A 21,980-nucleotide genomic window follows, 5' to 3' on the forward strand; every position below is an offset into this window, starting at 1 on the left:
AGAATTTCTTTCATCTCCTTTTCTAACACTCCATTTTATTTTTCTTGATACGCTTCCAATATACTCATCATTTATTGCACATATGCATTAAGTGCAGTATATTAATATCTTTGGGCATCTTGTATTCACTGGTAGTTAGTCAAGATTTAATTACTGTAGGATACGCTTTTTTGTTTGTTTGTTTGCAAGGTGCTTTTACGTTGCATGGAACCAGTGGTTATTCAGCAACGGGACCAACGGCTTTACGTGACTTCCGAACCACGTCGAGAGTGAACCTCTGTCACCAGAAATACACATCTCTCACTCCTCAATGGAATGGCCGAGAAACGAACCCACGACCAGCGAGGTGGAACGCAAACACCATATCAACCACGCCACTGAGGCACTTGTGTATTTCCTGGTACTTTATAGATTTAATTTACTGTAGGCTACGCTTTTGTCATGAAATTCTTTATCAACAAATTTCTCTTGACAAACTTTAATATTTTCTGTTTCAAATTTACTTACTATAAAAGAGCATCAACAATCCATCTCCTTGCTTTCTGTAAAGATTGTTTTTTTAAGTTATAGTACATTTTCACAGGCCCGGCAGGAGTATGGTAAGATGGGTAGCCATACCACGGTTTAGGCTAACCTCATAATTATTCATATGTTTGCACTTTGGGCACAATTGTATACAAAGGCTCATCCCACGTTTCTAAGTGAGAGAGTTAGGTTAGAAATAATTGTAGGTCTTCACTCAAACCCAAAAATCTTGACCATAGTTACTCGTGACAAGTTTCTCTTTAATAATGATCTTCTAAACAGCAACATAAAGTTTATTGAAATTTTCACCAATTATAAGTGTAGTTTCAAGTCTGGTAGCCAATTCTGAATGTGTAGGAAAATCATATAACACAACAAACATTTTTCAGGAAATAAAACGCCTACCAGGGAGTGGGGTGTTCAGCCAACAAGGAAATTTATTTCATGAAAATAAGTACATCACTTCCGCATGACGACACGCTACATCTCTTTTCCAAAAGACATCGGTGACTTTCAATGGGATATACCATCGTACTTTTGTCTCTTTTGGTAGAAGAGCAGTTAAGGGCCAGTCCAACCAAGCTGTAAGATTTGATAAACATTCGGTCTAAGTTCAGAGACAAAACTGACAGACTGTAGGCTACAACACCACCAAAAGGGTTACACGTGGGCTTTCTTCATCTCGAGAAACTATTGTAGAAAACTTTACATAAACAGTAATAACAACGAAATAACAAGGCCTCTTTCAGTGGAGAAAAATGATTCGAGTAGGAGCGGCAAGCTGACGATAGTTTATGACAACAGTGTCTTACACATAACTGAATCTATTTCAAATCAAGAACAAAGACATTGTACTGTATATCCATAACAGTTACAGGAAATAACCCCAAATTTTGCCCACTACAAGTAACATCCCTCTCTTAAAAATTACTTCTGCCTTCTGAAAATCATCCTGGAAAAAAAAAATATGTTATCAACAGGAAAACATTTTTGTTCTCACTTTCTAGAATGAAATCACAATTACTTACCCCACCAAAAAAAAATTCTCTACGTTGAAAGTCTAACACTGGTTCTTAAATGTCTTATTTGAACTATCTAGTCAGGCTTTTTGAGCAATCTTTACTAAGTTGTATGCCATCCTTTCCAAACTCCAGTACTGTACTGCAACCACTGAGGAAGGAACCACCAAACCATTGCTCACCGAACGGCTCAGAAGAAAAATGGTTTACTCCAAGCACCACCATTTTCCTTCTTTTGAGCACACACAAGCTTCTAAGGAATAAGTTGTGGCTAAAGTACCTCTAAAGATTTTGATCCCTGATGAATTCTGCAAAGACAATCACCCACGGTGCAGTGCATGTTACAAGCTGCAAACAACATATTCTGAGGCTAAAAGTTGAAAGTTCTTGCAGCTTCAAAGGATAAATGATGAAGGAAAAATGATAAATGACATGCCCTTTGCAAATACTAACACATTTTCACAGCATCCCTGGTCATTAAGTTAATTATGATTACATCAGCACAAGTAAACTATAAAGTAATTAAGTATCTCGCAAACGAATGGAATGATGGCTTAAGAGACTGTACTCACTATGAGTAGGCTTGTAACACAGTAGTATGTACAATCTTATTAGCATTGTTGAGTGAGTGCTATTTCAAAGATTGTATTTAACAACTAGGTTTCCGTACGTTTTGATTCTGGTGTCCACACACATACATGCACACTTTGGGATGTTTTTGAAACAAAAGACAAAGGTACTGTATACGCACATACAAAGTTTAAGACACAAACTATTGTTTGTTACCCTATGTTCATCTTTTCATTTGCATCAGTCTTAAATGTTACGTATTTCCAACATTATGATTAAAAATCACACCAGCCCTCTGAGTTTAACACTAAACTCTTCAAAGGCTAGCCGAAAGATAAGGACTAGATTAATATAATCTAATATCATTAAGTATTGCACAGTTTCCTAAAAATCTAATTACAGTACTAGACATCTTACGAATACTGATCTTAAAAAGTGGGAAGTGTCTGAATCTAATTCAATGAAAAGTGAAAACCTCCAGGAGATAGCAGGACTTTCTCCCAGTTTCACATCGAACTACTGACAGCATTGAAAAAATCAATCACAAAACCTGATTCTCCCATCATGCACCAACCATATCAAGAGTGAAAATTCTCATTTAGGAATGTGAAAGAATAGCCAGCTCAATTCTACTTTCAAAAATCAGAAAAAATTAAATGTTACAAAGGAATACGTATAGCTGCTCTCAACTTTGAAAATGAAGTCTTAACCAGGACCGACCGTACTATGCATACAGAACCGTTCCATCAAAATCCTAAAAGCTATGAGAAAAATCAAGTATTATAAAAGGATTCTGTAGTTACTGGATATAATTGTAAACCTGCAAAGCTTTTACACCAAAGAGAAGCATCTATGGGAGTAAAACAGCCCATCCAACAGAAAAAAAAAAAAAAAAAAAAAGCTGAAATGACAAGAGTCCAGATAAAACTATACAAAATTTTGTTTTTTTTCAAAATCACTGCCAAGAACTGTTGTACACCTTTGACGAACTAACTACGCTAAACAGTGCTGCTACCTTAACGTAAAAATTATTGGTTCTTGTTATACACATAAGTACAAGTCTTTTCTTATGAGAATACTAGATATTTCAGTATTTGAACCAACTTTCCTCCTATATGAAAGGCAGGTGTCTCTAAAAAACTAGGTAACTTCATAATAATTCTCCTCCACAATTCTCTGTGCCTTTCCAAACTGAAACTCTAGGCCTTGGCCCTGGAAGACGTGACCCCTGAACTACACTTTTACCACGACAGCTTAGGGTGAGTAATAGGAATTCAACAACGTTCACCTTGCTTTCAGTGTTAAGTAGCTGTTAAAAAATAACATTGGCAATCTGTTTACAGTTTATATCTATATATACATAACCTACTCATTTAGCACAAGGCACAGATTCGACAGGATAAATCGACATGAAACAGCACAAGATTAGACAAAACAAATAAAAAAAATGGAATACAACAATTAATTTACAAAAATATGCTATAGCACCATCCTCAGACAAGGGGGGTTTACTTAAGACCTTGGTAATTAATGGGTTTTTTTTTGTCATAGACTTCACTAATATATAAATACAGTGAGGCAATGAAGGGTGTCATGTCTGCCACTGGCACTGAGCATGTGATTACAAAAAGAATAAGAAAAAAAAAAGATAAACTCTGGAATTTCTAGTACAGCTTGCATCATAACTGGAGCTCTCTATACACTATTTCGCCGGCAAGGGCAGGCGATTATGAAAGCACTCATTGCGATCCTCTTCAGCATTTGGGCTTCATAAGCTCCTTCTTCGCTACTACTATTACTGCTGCTACTCAATGCCGTGGGCAAAAATCATGACTAATCCCGGATCTAGAAGCATGTCGTCATTCATGTGGCGGTTGTCGCAAGCCATGACCACAACAGCTTGCTTTCCGGGGACTCTCTTGCATACGTAGCTTTCATAGTGCCGACGGTTCATCTAAAAAGATATGCAGTTATAAGCAGCTTGTAGGAATGAATACCCTGAGGGACTTTAGAATGAAATGGCAATTACCTTCAAGTACCATAATTATGAAGGGGAAAAAAATGCTTAAAAAGCTGTCATAAAAAACATCTACATAATAATTGCTTTTCAAGCTTACAAGAAAAAGGCCCTGGAATATTTAAGGACAACATTAAAAGATACTGATGAATTACTATTAACCTATAAAGCTGAAGAGGGAACAGCCATGTGGTTCCAAAGGAGGGATGTTACAAGTGTACTACATGCAAACAAAAACGGCCACCATATCTGGGATGGTGTTATGGACAAAATTTGGACTGGACAAGTACTGAGAAGCAAGTTAAAAGGCAGGAAAAGACATGAAAGGATGTAAAATAACAACAACATTCTCTGTTAAGTTTTAAGTAATTTTACTGGTTTTACTTTGTCCTCTTCACTCACCACATCTAATACTTCTGGCAGGGCAAACTAATATTTTAGGACATAAAACAACTGTTTTAACAGTAATGAAACAAAATAACCAAGATGACACGAGAGCATCTCAGGTACCGCACTCTACTGCCAGGCAACACTGCCTGCTTTAGTAAAGTCATGCCCTGTGTTTTATGGGGGTACATGTTAGTTCCCGAGTCAAAACAAAATGAGACATGAGCTGCCACAAATATGCAATATTAATGAATATCCACAATTATGTTTATGGAATCAAACAAAATATAAAATTTAGGCCAAAGACCAAACACTAGGACCTATGAAGTCATTCAGAGGTGAGAGGAAAATTTAGAATAAAAATGTTTTAAAGGTGTAATACAAGGAAAACCTTGCAGTTTTGCTCTGAGGCAACTGTTAGGCAAGGGTGGAACAAAGGAATGAAAGGAGTTGCCACTAGGAGCCAAAGGGACAATGCAAAAAAAACCTTAAGTAATGCCTACAGTGCACCATGTAAACTGCACTGATGGCACTACCCCTATGAGTAAACACTGTACTACTGTATTTTGAAACAATACAAATCAACACAGAATTAAAAACTGAACGAAACGACTTCAAAAAGGTACGAGTTATACTTGCCTGTCGAGTTTCCAATGTGGAAAGACCGGGGGGCCACCTTCTCTCGTGGGCATTCTCCATCAGCTGGTCGATGATATGTGGGGGACAACCAGATTCACTTAAAGCGCGTCGAATCACAGCCTGCGAATTTAAACATCCCTTGAGGAGGTTCGTAGCAATTACCATCTTTGCATTAGTAGTGCTGTATTATGACAGGCAGCCCTCAGTTATCGGCAGGATGCGGATAAGCAAAAACCGCCATTAACCAAAACTCAGCGATTTATGCAAGTTTCGGTCAATGGCGCCATAACTCTATTATTGGCACCTTATGGCGCCGATAACCGAAACTTGGTCTGTTACGGCACCATAAATTGCCGATCTTATGGTGCTAGGTGGAGTGCCATAAAACCGGATCGCCATAAACCGAGTCCACCGTTAACTGGGGACTGCTGCCTGTATTAGACTCACAAACTGACAGAATGTAAATTATATCACAGTTCTACAAACTTTCAGAATAGGAATATTTTGAAACCTTTTCAGATATGCAAAACTGCTTTGGAAATTAAATTCAACACTAGGGGGCTAACAAAAGCAAAATCGTTCCGTTCACCTGTAGCATGGCATCAGGAGTTGAGATCATTCCGCCCCAGCGTGTCACTCTGGCACGCGCCAAAGAGCTGGCCCACCGAACTACCTCGTCTTGTTCCATTTGATCTGCGATGGCTCGCATCTGAGGGTTGCTGATTCTCATAGCTCTCATGAAATCCTGGGGATCAAAAGTAGCCAGAAGTTATTTAAATACTTGTGACTTGAAGGTAAGTACCTGAAAAACTTGTCTTTCACAACAGAGAGCATAAAAAGCAACTAAAATTTGGAATTGTCACTTATACTATGCAGTAAAGAAAAGTTTCATTAAAGTTAAAAACCTGAATAATCTGTTTTTTTGCATAAGAGAGCATAAACTACATCTTAAATTTTGAATTGTCATGTATAGTGTGGTCAAAAACCAGTTTCATTTTATGTCAGAATTTGGTAGTGCTATAAATGTTAATATAGGCTGCTTTTTATTGATCACTGATTGCCAAGTAGTTCTAGAAGACACATACTACTTCAATAAAAAAAAAAAACTGCTCAAGTATCAACAACTTTACTCCCTGTTTTCACCATTGAAAACACTGGCAATGATGGACACCCAATGAAAACCAAATTATCGTCATCATTGCCGTCATACTACAGTTGAATGTGGCAACCGAATCAAGAATCTAACTCACCATGTGCTGGCATGATGGAGAAGCCTTCAATAATATATGTATATCTTTTTCAATTATTAAGAGTCTAACCAGACCATTCATAGTATTTTCCATGATTATAAAGCTGGCTCCAGCATTAGCCCCAATTTACATTACTTCTGAGAATTAGCATTATTATCAAGTAAGTCTGACTACACCAAAGGGCTGCCCCTAAAGTATTGGTTCCTAAATAAGAGGTGAAATGGTGAGAGAGAGAAAAAACAAGGAAGAGACTGAATATTTTAGTATACTACTAACACTTAACACTGCCAATACAAACACAAAACTGGGGTGGATTCGTTCAGCATAAAATTTTGCGAAATGTAACATAAGTATCAAGAGTATACAGTATTGAATAAAGAGGCCTTATTGAATGACTGTGTTTATAACTACGATTGACCAAAAACCTGGGTTACTGAACTCTTTTATGTTGGATCTTATACAGATCAATGGACACTCATTTATGCTATCGTAAAAACACAAACAAAAATTACAGGAACATGTTACAATATTCATAAAGATTATGGATTAGAATTAAAAATGACGATTATCAAATGCAGAAAAGATTCTGTATGTCAAGAAGAAAATCAGATGAAGAATTGACTTTCCAAGGCTTGCAGTTCACTCTAACTACACCTATGTCCTCTGGAATGGACTTCAAAAGCCAGTTTCATAAACTTAGGATAGTCTGACAAATTAAACAACATTTTAAGCAAATATAATGATACATGATGTGCTCCTAAAAGTAATAATTACTAAATAAATACACTGAAAACATAATTTGAATACATGTCCTCTTACACAAGAACAATGATTCTCGAAAAACGTTCTCCCTAACCTTCAGGAGCTGGATTTCGCGTTTCTGCTCATTCAGCTGGTACTTGTTCTCTGCCAGTTCCTGCTGTAGCTCTGCAATCTTGCCGGACTGATTTTGAATTAGGCTCCTCATCTCTCGAAGACAGTTGTGGTCCTGCAAATCAAGTCAATGATTAGCTCGTAATGTAAAATACTACTATGTTTACATGTACTAGACCTTAAACTATCTTCCTAAAACACTTTACAGTAATTATGTCAATATCAATTTAACGTAATTTATCATCATTTCAATAGGAAGATCCCTCTCTCTACAGAGGGGAGAGAAAACTGGCTTATTACCAGCACAAAGCTTAAAAACTTGTCTCTTTCCCAAGGCCTTCATAATTCTCTCTATCTCTGTGAGTTAAGAAACACATGTATTTAAATATGCAGTGAAAATAAATACATTTTATTGATATTTTGCAGTGTTTACTTTCATATTAATAACTGAAAATTAGTAAATAATTTTTTATCATAAAAAATGTATTTGGTCACCAAATTACATGAAAATAGAGTAATTAGTGAATACTATGTGAATTACTTAATTTCTGCACATAATTTGGAGATAAGTTCCACTGAAAAATCAGCGAATAGGTGAAGCCGTGAATCCTGAACTGCAAATAGGCAGGGTCGACTGTATTTGATGAAAAATGATATTGTTAGTATACAATAAAGTTTTGTACATACTTACCTGGCAGATATATACTTAGCTTAGGTCTCTGACGTCACGACAGAAAATTCAAAACTCGCGGCACACGCTACCGGTAGGTCAGGTGATCTACCTTACCCGCCGCTGGGAGGCGGGTGTAAGAACCAGTCCCCCTTTCTTGTTTCTGGTTATTTTCTCCACCTGTCTCCTGAGGGGAGGCTGGGCGGGCCATCAATCGTATATATCTGCCAGGTAAGTATGTACAAAACTTTATTGTATACTAACAATATCATTTTTGTACATGAACTTCCCTGCCAGATATATACTTAGCTGATTGACACCCTTGGTGGAGGGAAAGAGACACATACTTACTTAGAAAGTGGGGACAACACATGTTAAAGGAATACATAATATAACAACCTCTGTTCTTACCTGATTTAGGCAGGCAAGACTTGATAGTTACTGTCTTATTAGTCTGCGTTGCCTAAAGAGTCTCAGCGAGGGCGTGACCTATGGCTGAAGAACTCTTTGGGTCTACCAATGGGAACTGAGTCCACTTACTTGGCAGAATCCAAGCAGGATCTGGTCAATGGGGATCAACCCGCTTACATGCCAGAGCCTATCACTACCAATTGCAAGGAGCCTCAAGCACAACCGATCACCTAACCAAATACTAACATTAGTATACGAAAGAAGGAGCTGCCTCCTGCAACCTCCTTCGTACAACCAAAAAAACTCAAACTTAAAACTAACAGGGAAAAAGGATTAAAAAGGATGTGTTTCAGCTCCCTGCCCCAGCACTGAATCCGCCGATACGTAAGGGCCTAGCCCAAAACACTTATCATACGTAATCGATACGTCCTTAGGTAGTGATTAGAGAAGACTGATTCACACCTCCAAAAAGTGGCCTTCATAAGGTTTTGTAATGACAAATTCTTCTTGAAAGCCAAAGACGTCGCGATGGCCCGTACTTCGTGCGCCTGACTTTCAGAAGGTTAAACTGTTGCTGATTGCAAGAAGTGTGTGCTTCTCTAATAACATTCCTGATAAAGAATGAGAGTGCATTTTTAGATAAGGGCCTACTGGGGTCCCTTACAGAGCACCAGAGATTGCTCTCATTAGCGGCAAGTCTTTTCTTCCTCTGAAGATAATATTTCAGGCTTCTCACCGGGCAAAGAGATCTCTCCTCTTCTGTCCAACTAAGGAGGATAAGCTTTGATTTCGAAGCTCCTGGCCACGGTGAAGAAGGGTTTTCATTCTTGGCTAGGAAAGCCGGAAGAAAAGAGCAAACCGCGGAGCCTCCTTGGAAACCTACCTCACCTTCTAGAGCCTGCAGCTCGATGACCCTCTCGCTGACGCTAACGCACAGAGAAAAAGAGTCTTCATCGAAAGGTCTCTGAACGAAGCAGCATGGGGAGGTTCGAACCTTGAGGACCTCAGGAAGAGCAGCACGACATTCAAGATTCCAGCTAGGCACTAAGGAGGAGGTTCTTTTAACCGTTTCAAACGATCTGATTAAATCATGGAGGTCCTTGTCCTCAGATATGTTTAAAAACCTCTATGACGAAAAACTGAGGAAAGCATGCTCCTGTATCCCTTGATGGTGGAGACAACCAACCCGCATTTTTCCCTCAGGAAGATAAGGAAATCTGCAATCTGAGTCACAGAGGCACTGGAGGAGGAAACTTTATGAGTCCTGCACCAGCGTCGAAAAACATCCCACTTCGACTGGTAGACTCTAGATGTGGAAGGTCTACGTGCATTGGCAATAGCCCTTGCAGACTTTGCCGAAAAGCCCTTAGCTCTGACGAGACTCTTGATAGTCTGAATCCAGTCAGACTGAGAGCGGGGAGGTTTTTGTGAAACCTGTCGAAGTGGGGCTGTTTGAGCAGAAGATCGACTCTTAGAGGTAGGGATATTGGGACATACCACCAGCCATTCAGTTACCTCTGTGAACCAGTCGTGGCGGGACCAGAACGGAGCTATCAACGTCCATCCTTGTTCCCTCTGACGCTGCGAATTTCCTTAACGTTTCCCCTATAATCTTGAAAGGCGGGAAGCGCGTAAAGATCCAGATTCCTCCAATCCATCAGGAATGCATCTATTGCCACTGCTCTTGGGTCTGCAATAGGGGGGAGCAGTATAGATCTATCCGCGCATTCCTGGAGGTCGCAAATAGATCGAGATGGGGCCTGCCCACGTCCTCCACAGCTCCTGGCATACGTCGCGTGCAGAGTCCACTCTGAGGGAAGGACTTGATTCCTTCTGCTTAGCAGATCTGCTCTGACATTTCTTTCTCCCTGTACGAACCTGGTGAGAAGCCTTATGTTCCTTTCCTCTTGACCACAAGAAGGAGCGATCTCGCTGTCTCGTACAGGGAGAAAGAGTGAGTCCCCCCCTGTTTCCGAATGTAAGCCAGGGCTGTAGTGTTGTCGGAGTTGATCCTGAACATATTTCCCTTTTACGAGGGGGGTTCGAAGGTCTTGAGAGCTAACCAAATAGCTGTTAGCTCCTTCTTGTTGATGTGCCAGGACACCTGATCCCCCATCCAGGTGCCTGACACTTCTCTCGACCCGAGTAGCTCCCCAACCTTGTCCGAAGCGTCTGCATACAACACTAGGTTGGGGTTCCGAACCTGCAAGGAAAGGCCTTCCTTGAACAATAGAGGGTCTAGCCACCAACGTAGATCCTCCTTTATCTCTTGCGAAATCTTGAACGCAAAGTCCAGACCTTGAGATTTCCGATCCCAGTTCCTCGTCAGGAAGAACTGTAGGGGTCTGAGGTGCAACCTTCCTAGAGAAACGAATTGCTCCCAGCGAGGAGAGTGTCCCCAACAGACTCATCCACTCCCTCGCTGTGCATACATCTTTCTCTAGAAAGATTGCTACCTTCTCCAAACCTCGGGTTATCCTCTCTGGGACGGATACGCCCGAAAAAACCTGAGAAGCCATCAGAATCCCCCGAAACAGAATACGCTCTTGACTGGGGATTAGCTGTGACTCGAAATTCACTAGCAAACCCAGAGAAGCTGCTAGATCCAACGTCACTCGTAAGTCCTCCAGACATTTCTCCTTGGATTTGGCCCTGATAAGCCAATCGTCCAAGTAGAGGGAAATCCTCACTCCCTCGAGATGAAGCACTGGCAACGTTCTTCATCAGTCCTGTGAATACTTGGGGGGGCCGTGGAAAGGCCGAAGCATAGGGCCCTGAACTGAAAAACGTTCCCTCCCCACATGAATCTGAGATATTTGCGAGAAGAAGGATGGATCGGCACATGGGAAGTAAGCGTCCTGAAGGGCCAGCGACACCATCCAGTCCCCGGGACGAAGAGCTGCTAAGACTGATGACGTCGTCTCCATAGCGAACTTCCTCTTCTTCACAAAGACATTCAGGGCGCTTACGTCCAGAACGGTCTCCATCCAATCCTGAGTTCTTGGGAACTAGGAACAGACGGTTGTAGAACCCCGCTGAAAGAGGGTCCTGAACCATCTCTATTGCCTCTTTCTCTAACATCAGCTCTACCGCTAGAGCGAGGGCTTGATTCATTAGTGGGTCTTTGTATTTGGCCACCAGTGCCCTTGGAGTGGTGGTCAAGGGTGGTCTCGAAATAAAGGGAATGAGGTATCCCCTCTTGATGATCGCGAGGGACCAGTTGTCCGCCCCCTTTCGTGCCCAGACATCTGCAAAGTTCAGAAGTCTGGCACCCACAGTTGTCTGGAGGACACCCGAAACTATTTCTTGGCCCTAATAGACCGGGAGAAGGTCCTTCCTCATCTTCTAGGTGGTCTCGAACCTCTGGAGGAAGAAGAGCGAGACGAAGGTCCTCCTCGAAAGGGTTCTTGCCTACTTTGAGCCTCTTTCTTCGTCTTCTGCTGAAACGAATGGTTTCGGAATTCTAGCGAGCGAGCTAGCATATCCTGCGTCGCTTTTGCTGATAACGAGCTGGAGATATCGTTAATAGTCTTCTTTTGGCGGGGAAGAGTTGCGGGGAAAGCTGTGAATACAGCAAGGAAGCTCTCTGTGCGTGAGAAACCGCCTTGGTAAGAAAAGAGCAGAAAACGGCCCTCTTCTTTACCACTCCTGCACCAAAAAGTGAAGCAATTTCCCCGGAACCGTCTCTCACTGCCTTGTCCATGCAAGACAGAACTGCGTGGAGGTCTTCAGGCGAAAGAGTGTCTTGCTCTTGAGTCCTCTTAGCCAACACTCCCAGGGTCCAGTCAAGAAAGTTAAAAACTTCTAAGACTCGGAACATTCCCTTCAGAAGGTGATCCAACTCGCTCATACCCCACGTCGTCTTCGCAGAATTCAGCGCCGAGCGACGTGCGGAATCGACCAACGAAGAGAAGTCCGAGTCTGCAGAAGAGGGAAGAGTTAGACCCAAGGGCTCTCCTGACTCGTACCAGAACCCCATCTTACCCGTCAGCTTGGACGGGGGAAAAGAAAAAACTGTCTTGCCCTTCTCTTCTTTTGAAAGCAACCAGTCGTCAAAGTTCTTCATAGCCTTCTTCATAGACACTGTAGGCTTCATCTTAACGACTGAAGACTTCTTAGCCGTATTGGTCGTTGAAAATAAGGACGGAGGAGACGGAGGAGCAACGGCCGAAAGAGACTCCCCAAAATCTTGCAAGAGGAGGTCTGTAAGTCTCTTATACGAAGAAACCGGAAGCATCCTTGGGAACAAATCTTCCTCCGAATCAGCAACAAATTCTCCGAAGAATGACGTCTAGAAGCTCTACTGCCCGGAGGAGAGCTAATCCTTGGAGAGCGCCTGTTCGGAGAGCGCCTACTAGGCGAGCGCCTACTGGAAGAAAAACCACCGGGAGAGCGCTTACACGGGGAGCGCCTACCAGGAGAGCGCCTACTTTGAGAGCGCCTCCCAGGAGAGAGCCTACTAGGAGAGCGCCTAGTTGGAGAGCGCCTCCCAGGAGAGAGCCTACTTGGTGAGCGCCTGCTAGGAGAGAGCCTACTTGGTGAGCGCCTGCTAGGAGAGCGCCTACTTGGGGAGCGCCCACTAGGAGAGCGCCTACAAGTGGAGGCCCGACTGTCGGAAACAGATTCTAACTCCACAGAAGAGCGTCTGGATAAGGGAGAGCGCCTATCAGGCTCTCTGCGCCTGCTAGGCTCTTGGCGCCTGCCATCCTCAATACGCCTGCCAGGCTCTTGACGCCTGCCACGGGGAGAGAAAACATCCACAGATGAATCCCTGTCAGAAGCGCGGCGCTTACAAGGCTCTGAGCGCCTATCCAATCGGGAGTGATCTAACGGAGGCAGGAAAACATTCCGTTGCCGCCTACCAGGCTCTTGGCGCCTACTAGGCTCTTGGCACCTACTAGGCTCTTGATGCCTACTAGGCTCCGAGCGTCCGTCAAAAGGAGAGTGGCCACCAGGCGAAGAACTCTTCCTTCGCTCCTGACGAAAACGAGGCTCTTGACGCCTAACTGAAGAGGAGCGGAAATCCTGAGGAGAGAGCCTGTCTGGCTCCTTACGCCTTACATGCTCACAACTCTTGCTGGGAAGAGAGGAGAGCCTACTCGGAGAAAGATCCCGAGCTCCAGCCTGCACTTCTGACCTCCTACTAACAGGCTCAAAAGCTCTTCTAGCCAAAGGAGATTTAGCCGAAGGAACGTTCTTAGACTTCTTCACCGGAAGTGAGGCGTCCTTCGACGATGAGAAGTCCAGGCAATAGACTCCGCTAAAGCCGCAATCTGCGCCTGCAGACCCGCCAGGATACGCGCAGGAGATCTCTTAAACTCCTCTACAGGGGACGAAGTCCGAGAGCGAACAGGAGAAGCGTAACCGGACGAAATCTTGGTTCTCTTGCGTTCCACTTCTGGCTCTTCCGCGAAGGATTCGGGGCTGGAAGGAAGGGCGCAAGGATCCTTCCAGGCCTCTTGAGAGGGCGAGACGACTCCGATGCGCTCCATCTACGCTGAGGAGAAGGCGACGAAGATGACGAGAAGCACTGGCGCAATAACTCCTTCTTGGTTCGATCCAAGGCAGCCTGGGAACGAGCAACAGGAACTGCCGAGGGGACGCCTGACCGGTGGGGGTTCTCCTAACCTTCCTGCGGCTTTCGACTTCCTCCTCACTGGGTCTGGGAGTCTGGAAGAGGTCTAGGCCTGGAAGCGTTAGTGAGTCCGGGGTCAAGAGCACACCTCCACTGCACTAGGGGCACTGCACCTGATCACTTGCACTATCATCACTCTTACCTTGTCGAGAGCGAGCGAGGCTCTCCTTACTCCTGATCGAGGCTCTCCCAGAAGCAACTTCCGAAAACGAATCTTCGGGTTCAAAGCTGGGCGCAGGGGCTGAAACTGGAGAAGGAACTACTTCTACTACAGGATTCTCAGCGTCAACTTCACTCACCCTCGATCTACTAGAACTCTTTGAAGAAGCCTTGCGCACCCTATCCTTCTCTAACTTTCTCACATAAGAAGAGAGAGCCTTCCAACCATCCTCATCCAAATTCTCACACTCTTTGCAAGGGTTAATAAAAGAGCATTCATTCCCTCTACACGACTCACATACCGAGTGAGGATCTAATGCAGCTTTAGGAAGCCTAACTTTACATTCCTTCTCTGAACAAACCCTAAATAAACTAGGTTTCTTAACTTCAGAATCATCCATGATTATAGATATGTAAGAGAAATCCAAAAGAAAAATCCAAAAAACAGTCCAAAAAGCGTATGCCAAGCCAACAAACAAAGGGTACTTCACCAAATCCAAATCGTCGGCAACGAGAACGAATTTTAACTATCGTAAGGACTGAACAACAGGTGTTGTCCAGCCGGCGACAGAAAATAATCTGACAAGAAAGGGGGACTGGTTCTTACACCCGCCTCCCAGCGGCGGGTAAGGTAGATCACCTGACCTACCGGTAGCGTGTGCCGCGAGTTTTGAATTTTCTGTCGTGACGTCAGAGACCTAAGCTAAGTATATATCTGGCAGGGAAGTTCATGTACAAAACTGCAATACATATCCTATAAACATGTTAAGTAAATTGCCAATATGAACTATCTGAGGTCTTAACTAACATTACATGACTGTTCTTGTAATGTCTTGTCCTTTTCACAATTTCATTGTATGCATGGTGTTTTAACGTTGCATGGAACCAGTGGTTATTCAGCAACGGGACCAACGGCTTTACGTGACTTCCGAACCACGTCGAGAGTGAGCTTCTATCACCGGAATTCACAATTTCATTAAAACGATGCCAAAACCTAGTCCCTTATCAGTTTCTAGTTCCTGAACACATATTCACAAACATCAACTCCTTTATTGTTTATCAGTAAAGAAGGAAGGTACAAACCCGTTTAAATAAGGAGGTCCCTACCTAATGTTAATGACAAAATGGTGTTATCTTTGTTTTTAAGTGTCTCACCTTACCAGCTGACAATGATGTAATGTCAAAGGCTTTATAACTTTACATTACTTAAATCAAGGATTAAAAACTATTTGGATAACATCACCTTATGTTGATGTCTTCAATAAAATTACACTACAATTGAAACTACTGTAACCAAATCAAAGAAAGCAAGAGAATGAAGTAGACAGGTATGTAACAAATCTACAACATTAAAATAATTGGGTAAAACATGACAATCTCCACTTAAAATCAAATATCAATATCCCCAAACACACCTTGAGTTCATCCTTGGGGACAACCAATCCACAACCTTGCTCACATGGCACAGGACGCTTGGGGTTGAATTCGCACTCTTCTAAGTGCGAACTCAGGAGATCAAGTTTCAAGACGGCAGTGCAGCCGTGGGGTTTGTTATCACATGAGATATATAACCTGCAAGTCAAAATTGATGTCAGACATTTTGGTAAAAAAAAAATTCTCGTTTGTTTAAAACTTACATTTTTGTCATTAAAATCCAGTTATAAACTGTTATTGTTGTTTAATTCTTGTGGGCATCATCTGCCAAATTATAACCATGTCTGAATACTGAGGTGACAGTCAACTGGTCTTTAGCACTCAGAACTGTCATGGAAATATGGATGAAATGATCAAACTGAAAATAGCCAACTTGAAATGACAATATAAATCAACCTGACAAATAATAACCAATTCTTAAACTGTATACTGTAATGGACTATCATTCTGCCACGATCTCGGGTACTAGTTCAAAGCTTTTGTACAACAAGGGCTTGTGTTTGTGTAAGAACACTTAAAAGTTCATATAGAATAATACTCTTAAGATAACTGGAATTTGAATATAACATTTAGGCAGAGGCCAAGCACTGGGAACAGATAATATGATTTGAGGTATGGTAAAAGAAACAAAAAGGGTTCCTGCAAAGGACCCTAAGTGGTGTTACAGTACACTGCATATGGTATTCTAGTGCTTTCATACAATGAAAGCACTAGTAGTACCTTACTTAGATTCTGAAGGAAAAACGTGCATAATTACTTTGACAGTAAACTCCGCAGTATGCGTGGCACAGACTTGAGCTGCGAGGACGTGATAGTCTGCCGGTCGACAGGACACGTCTGTTGCCTAGACAACCACTCGTTGATACAACCGCTGCAAAAAGCATGTTCGCAAGATGGAGCCTAGAAATTAAAAATAAGTTACAACGTGAAATTACTTTGTACAGCTGGTTGTGTCAGTGCAATAATACTTAGTTGATTGTCCATATTAGTGATTTTGTACACGAAGTAAAAAACAACAAGTGTTTGATGCAAGATATTTAACAAACTGAGAAAACACTTTAAAGCAACAGAACACAGCAACAAAAGAGACGGTTGTACACAGTGCTGGAGATTGCAAAAATTACTAAAAATACTTTAAAAATTTTCAGCGCTGGAAACTTCATACTTAAATGCTAAGCTGTATATCATTTTTAGTATGCTAACAATTATAGTACATCAGCTGGTCAGTTCCAGGGATCAAGTTTCAGGATAAATTTAACAAAAGGATCAGTACCTGTATTAGTTGGAAACCCAAAAAATCATGAATAAAGGGAATAAATAATCCATAAAGTAGATCCGAGTTCTAGAATAAAGTATAAAAGATAGGATAAATCTAACAGATATTAATGACGACAATGATTTGCTCACTGCATATAATGGGAAACCTGTTTGGCATTCATGACAATTTTCTTTCATTCCAACGCCAATATCATGACAGAGTTGCAGTGACTGGGGAATGCAATTTAGGCCAAAAGCCAAGAACGTGAGGTCATTAACTGCTGAAAGGGAAACTGAGATAAAAACAATTGTGAGGAGAGGGTGAAAAGTAAGATGGAAGAAAGAGATTACGGATGAAGATATAGTACAAGGAATGAAAGGCGTTGTTGAAGGAACGTGGCAAAGAATCTCAACAAAAATGCCTACGCTGCACTGCGTGAGGTGCACTGACGGCACTACCCTCCTATGGGGAAAATTAGGAAAAAGTAGGCTTTGGCGATTAAATACCTGAAGGGGGTCTTCTAGGACCTCTGAGCAGATGGGACAGAGCAGTTCCTCATCCACTTCGCCCTGAAACCTTGTCACGTCGAAACCCATAACATCGGTCTCTGGAATTAGAAGTTATTTTAATTTATTATTATTATTAAAAGAATAAACCTATTCATATGAAACAAGCCCACAGGCCAGAGAATATGAATGGAGTTACAGTAAACGGAATGAAAGGAGTTGCAGCTAGAGGCCGAAGGGACACTAGAAACAACCTTAAGTAATGCCTACAGGACACCGCATAAGGTGCACTGATGGGACTAACCCTCTACAGGGAATGGTAGCTCTCTATCCCATAACTGATGCCAAAAATAAGTAAGATGAGATAATGGATTGTTCCAAAATGAGATGAAAAATATCATGCAAACAAATTAAAGCTATAAAATGAACATGTAATTGATTTTTACGTTCAACTGTGCCTGCGGCAAAAGGTTTCGAACATAAAAGAAACTTGATGTTAGCAATTCAAAAGATATGATAACTTGGTTATTCATGTTATTCCTAGTAGGAAAACATCTGTAAGTTGAGAAAAAAGTTTATAGATAAATAAAAAAAAAAAACTGTAAGTGTTTAAGATGTATACAATGTACTGGGGCCAGAAAAAATACATAATTACTAGTATATAATTTAGGTAATAACAGTATCTTCCTGAACACAATTATGGACAAAAGATCGCATTTTAAGTGAATTTATCCTGTACAATTTAACCCTTGAATACATATGAAACTCTTACTTTTTCCAAATTCTTACAATCCACACAACATTTCTTTTGTGTCAGACTCAAAATAGATACAACTGGAGACTATTACCACACCCTAGTTCCTGTCAGTCACCAACCAATATTTAATATTTACTATCCTATAGCTATATGGCTGTAAATGTTAATGGCAAAACCATACTTTTGTAGCCTAGCTTCATTGAGGATGCTTTGTACTTGCCTGAATTGCCTATAGGGTAAACAACCGAGTGGACTTGCCAACTCATCTTACAGGAGGTGTTAAAGTACTTTGACACCTCCTGACACCGGAGATGGTCATCAGTCATGAGTTGTTGGTGGTGATAGCAGGAGCTCAAGACCTCTACTCTCCTTTCGAAGTAAGTATTTTCTCCAAAGTTAAAAATTAAGGCCATAATTCAAGAGTTAAACAGAGGGTAATGAAAAGTGTGGCCAATGCAGTCAGTGCACACTACCCCAAAACGCTTTCGATATTTTTACTTACGATTAAAAAAGTTTAGAAGATTGACGCCATCTCGATGTTTGCGGAGCCGTTTGTGTCAACAAAATTCCCATTTCCTGTGCTAAATCCGCACACCACTTTTACCCATAGACGTTGGGGCACTTTCATCACAACAATCGTAAACCCAACCTCTAACCAGTACTTATCTAAGAGAACTACGGCATTCTTTGCGGCGTTTTGCACTCTTCAATTGTTTATCAGTGTTGTCAATTGGTATGTGTTTACCCTCCAAACTGGGTATAAGACTTACACAAAAATGGGGAAATAAGTGAAATTAGCGTATCTATTTGTAGTATATATACATATTACAGCAATTTGATCATTACTATGACATCTAGAATTCATGAAAACAGTTTGTAAATGCATCGGCATATGAGTGAAGCTCCACTAGATTGACAACAATGAGTCTTTTTGCTGTCGTCTGCTCATACTTCAGAAATATCTGTAATTTTTCGGGGTTAAGTTGGTTGCAAAACAGGGATAAGTGACATGAATTAAATAAACATTTTGAAGTAACAAAGTAAAGTTTAAACTAAATAATAAGTAAAGTAAACAATTAAGGGATTAAAGCTTTGCACCTCATAAAGTGTAGTCGCCTGTTGCTCGTAACTGTGTTTGCGGAGTGAGTGCTAAGGAACCAGGAACAGCAACGTAGTTCAAGTGCAATGTGGAGTAAATGAAGACCATAATGTGTATAATTACAATCAAATAAGCACTGTGGAGTTTCAGTTGTGATGGCAGTGAGGATAAAAGCACCAATTACAAGGTAAAAATGAATTCAGTTCAAACCATGACCCTAGGAATAAAAAGTTTCATACTTTCACTAATAGGTATAGGCAACAAAATGTTGTTTTATTGTGCTGATTACAACTGCATATTGAGTAAGATCAATAAACGTTACATATAGGTACATGCTAACATTGTTCAAATGAGTGCTGCTGGGAAGGCTGGGAAAGATGGTGGATCCTTTGTGTTTACGAACGACACCTCAGTCGGTGGATGCCACATTGGATTTCAAAACTGCCTTGAAAACATATTTTACGAAGAGCGTCACATGCTTATTTTAGTTTGTATGGGGCTTTCATATATCACATTATGTTGACGAAACTTCAATCTTTTGAAGGTATGCTTAAAGTTGTAATAGTATTCTTGTTTCGGTAGATCTAGGGTTTTTCTATGCACTTTTACCTACTGAACAAGAATTTTAAGTAATATTTATTAGGACGACTGTAATTAACCCCCCCTGGGCCAGTGCTAAGCGCGGCAAAATACATTAGACGTCCCAATCCCTAGTGGATGTCGTATCCGCGGTTACGTTCCTTGCAGTCCGTGCGGACTGCTTCTGTAGAAATATCCTTGTTTCACCAATTAAATACCAAGTGAATAAGGCCTGGCCAGTGCAATGACGGTGGATCGTCTGCGGTTGTTTACCCTATCACCCCTCCCCACAATTCTACCTCCTGGGTAAGCCAAGGCTATCTATCAAAGGGGTATTCCCTCCCCTGGACCACCAGATACAAAACGGGCTATCTATCCAAGGGGGCGTTCCCTCTCCTGGACCACCACATACGAAAGGGCCTATCTAACACAGGGGCATTCCCTACCCTAGCGCCCCAGATACGAAAGGACCCCATACCTAAGGCCGAACCTAACCTAACCCTGAGGGAAAGGTCCCTGACCCCATAATTACCGCCAATTTTATCAGTAATGAATAATTAAGCAATTTATCACACGCATGACGTCCAAAGAGGACCTCACAAAGGGGCCCCTTCGAAGACACAGGGTCCCCCTCCCCCCACAACAACGAGGGACCCCACGAAGACGAAATCCTTACCGCAGGGGACGAGAAGCTGTCAAGAGAAAGGCAGGGACATCGTGTTCCTCCTTCGCGAAGAGAAGAAACCGTGATTTGAAAAAAAAGGGGAAGAAGGCGGAGGTGGAGGAGGTCCGGAACGATTCCGTGTTTACTAACAAACACTCTCTTTCTTTCTCTCTTTCTCTCTCTCTTTCCCCCGTCGTCTGAGTGCCAGTGTTGCCAATTGGTATGTGCTCACCCTCCAAACTGGGTATAAGACTTACAAAAAAACCGTGGAGATAAGCGAAATTAACGGATCTATTTGTATTATATTATATACATATTAGAGAGATTTTATCATTATTGCATTACTATGACAACTAGAATTCATGAAAACCGTTTGTAAATGCATCGGCGTATGTGTGAAGCTCCACTAAATTGGCAATGATGCTGAGTGCTAAGGAGACTTGGGACAGTGTTGCCACCGTTGCAGGATTGCTGAGTGCGCTAAGAGTAGCAAGCAGGTGAACAGATACGTATGTGTAGTATAGAGAGAGAGAGAGGAGAGAGAGAGAGAGAGAGAGAGAGAGAGAGAGAGAGAGAGAGAGAGAGAGAGAGAGAGTTACAAGGATTAGGATATCTCAAAGACTTGTTAGTCCAACCTATGAGAAGACCGTGTGCTCACTTATCTCTAAGAGCAGGTTTTACTGTGTATTCACAGTGTCCTAATAATTTTGTCCAGGTTTCTTTTAAACTTCTGGTGGCAGTTTATTCCATGTGTCACATATCTTGTAGCGATGTAGTGAAGTTCCCACGGAGAGAGAGAGAGAGAGAGAGAGAGAGAGAGAGAGAGAGAGAGAGAGAGAGAGAGATAGGTTAACCAGCAAACTTGTTAACTAGGAGAATTGAACGGAATGTTGGAATGTTTTCCATAATGCCTGCGTGAATCCCTCTGGGGGTCGGGAGTCAAACCTGGGAGGATTCTTGTTGAGAGAGAGAGAGAGAGAGAGAGAGAGAGAGAGAGAGAGAGAGAGAGAGAGAGAGAGAAATTGTTTGTTTTAATCAATTTATTGCGCCCATTGGCGTCAGGAGAGAGAGAGAGAGAGAGAGAGAGAGAAGTACACAGTCTGCCCAGTATTATTCTCAAGCTAATAATCATTCTCCAGGACCATTAAATGTGCATTGCAATACGAGTGCGGCAGCACTCGGCGCTAATATGTAGCGCCTTTGAGATGTAGCGTCTTTGAGGTGTAGCAAATCGTACAACTCGCGCTCTCCCCTCTCTCTCTCTCTCTCTCTCTCTCTCTCTCTCTCTCTCTCTCTCTCTCTCTCTCTCTCTCTCTCTCTCATTAAAGTTTTTACTTTGTACTTTAGGATCGAGCTCTTGTGAATTCCTGTAGTCCTGATAAAGGAGAGCGGAATCGAGGAAAATTAGCTCAAGCGGATTAGCCTATTGCGTCCACACTTGAAAGGATTCTTTTGCGCCTCAACGAATTTTTGTTTGTTTGTTTGTTTGCATGAGAGAACGAGAGAGTATACTGGTCATTTGGTTGTG

General features: G+C 41.9%; 1 protein-coding gene across 2 annotated transcripts; it reads right to left on the reverse strand.

Annotated features, from left to right (window-relative positions):
• Positions 1–944: 944 nt before the first annotated feature.
• LOC135214280 (E3 ubiquitin-protein ligase NRDP1-like) lies at positions 945–20,668 on the reverse strand. 2 transcript variants are annotated; one of them, XM_064248401.1, is made up of 8 exons: positions 20,465–20,668; positions 17,354–17,454; positions 16,347–16,489; positions 15,571–15,727; positions 7,264–7,395; positions 5,747–5,902; positions 5,158–5,295; positions 945–4,068 (listed from the first exon to the last, which is right to left on the reverse strand). In XM_064248401.1, exons 2-8 carry the CDS (start codon positions 17,441–17,443, stop codon positions 3,919–3,921), a joined length of 966 nt encoding a protein of 321 aa, XP_064104471.1. In that variant the 5' UTR covers positions 17,444–17,454; positions 20,465–20,668; the 3' UTR covers positions 945–3,918. The 2 variants fall into 2 exon arrangements, with proteins under 2 accessions (XP_064104471.1, XP_064104472.1); XM_064248402.1 differs by having other exon boundaries at positions 5,158–5,277; positions 20,465–20,666.
• Between the last annotated feature and the right edge of the window lie 1,312 nt (positions 20,669–21,980).

Source organism: Macrobrachium nipponense, chromosome 45 (genome assembly GCF_015104395.2).
Source record: "Macrobrachium nipponense isolate FS-2020 chromosome 45, ASM1510439v2, whole genome shotgun sequence".
Taxonomy (NCBI): Eukaryota; Metazoa; Arthropoda; class Malacostraca; order Decapoda; family Palaemonidae; genus Macrobrachium; species Macrobrachium nipponense.

What these genes read in the sequence shown, in the direction of transcription:
- LOC135214280 (XM_064248401.1), bottom strand. Translation starts at nt 17,443, where the DNA reads ATGGGTTTCGACGTGACAAGGTTTCAGGGCGAAGTGGATGAGGAACTG. An exon ending in CTGCGGAGTTTACTGTCAAA is followed by an intron (nt 15,728 to 16,346) that starts GTAATTATGCAC and finishes TTTGACTTGCAG; the next exon opens with GTTATATATCTCATGTGATA. An exon ending in GCGAAATCCAGCTCCTGAAG is followed by an intron (nt 5,903 to 7,263) that starts GTTAGGGAGAAC and finishes TTTGATCCCCAG; the next exon opens with GATTTCATGAGAGCTATGAG.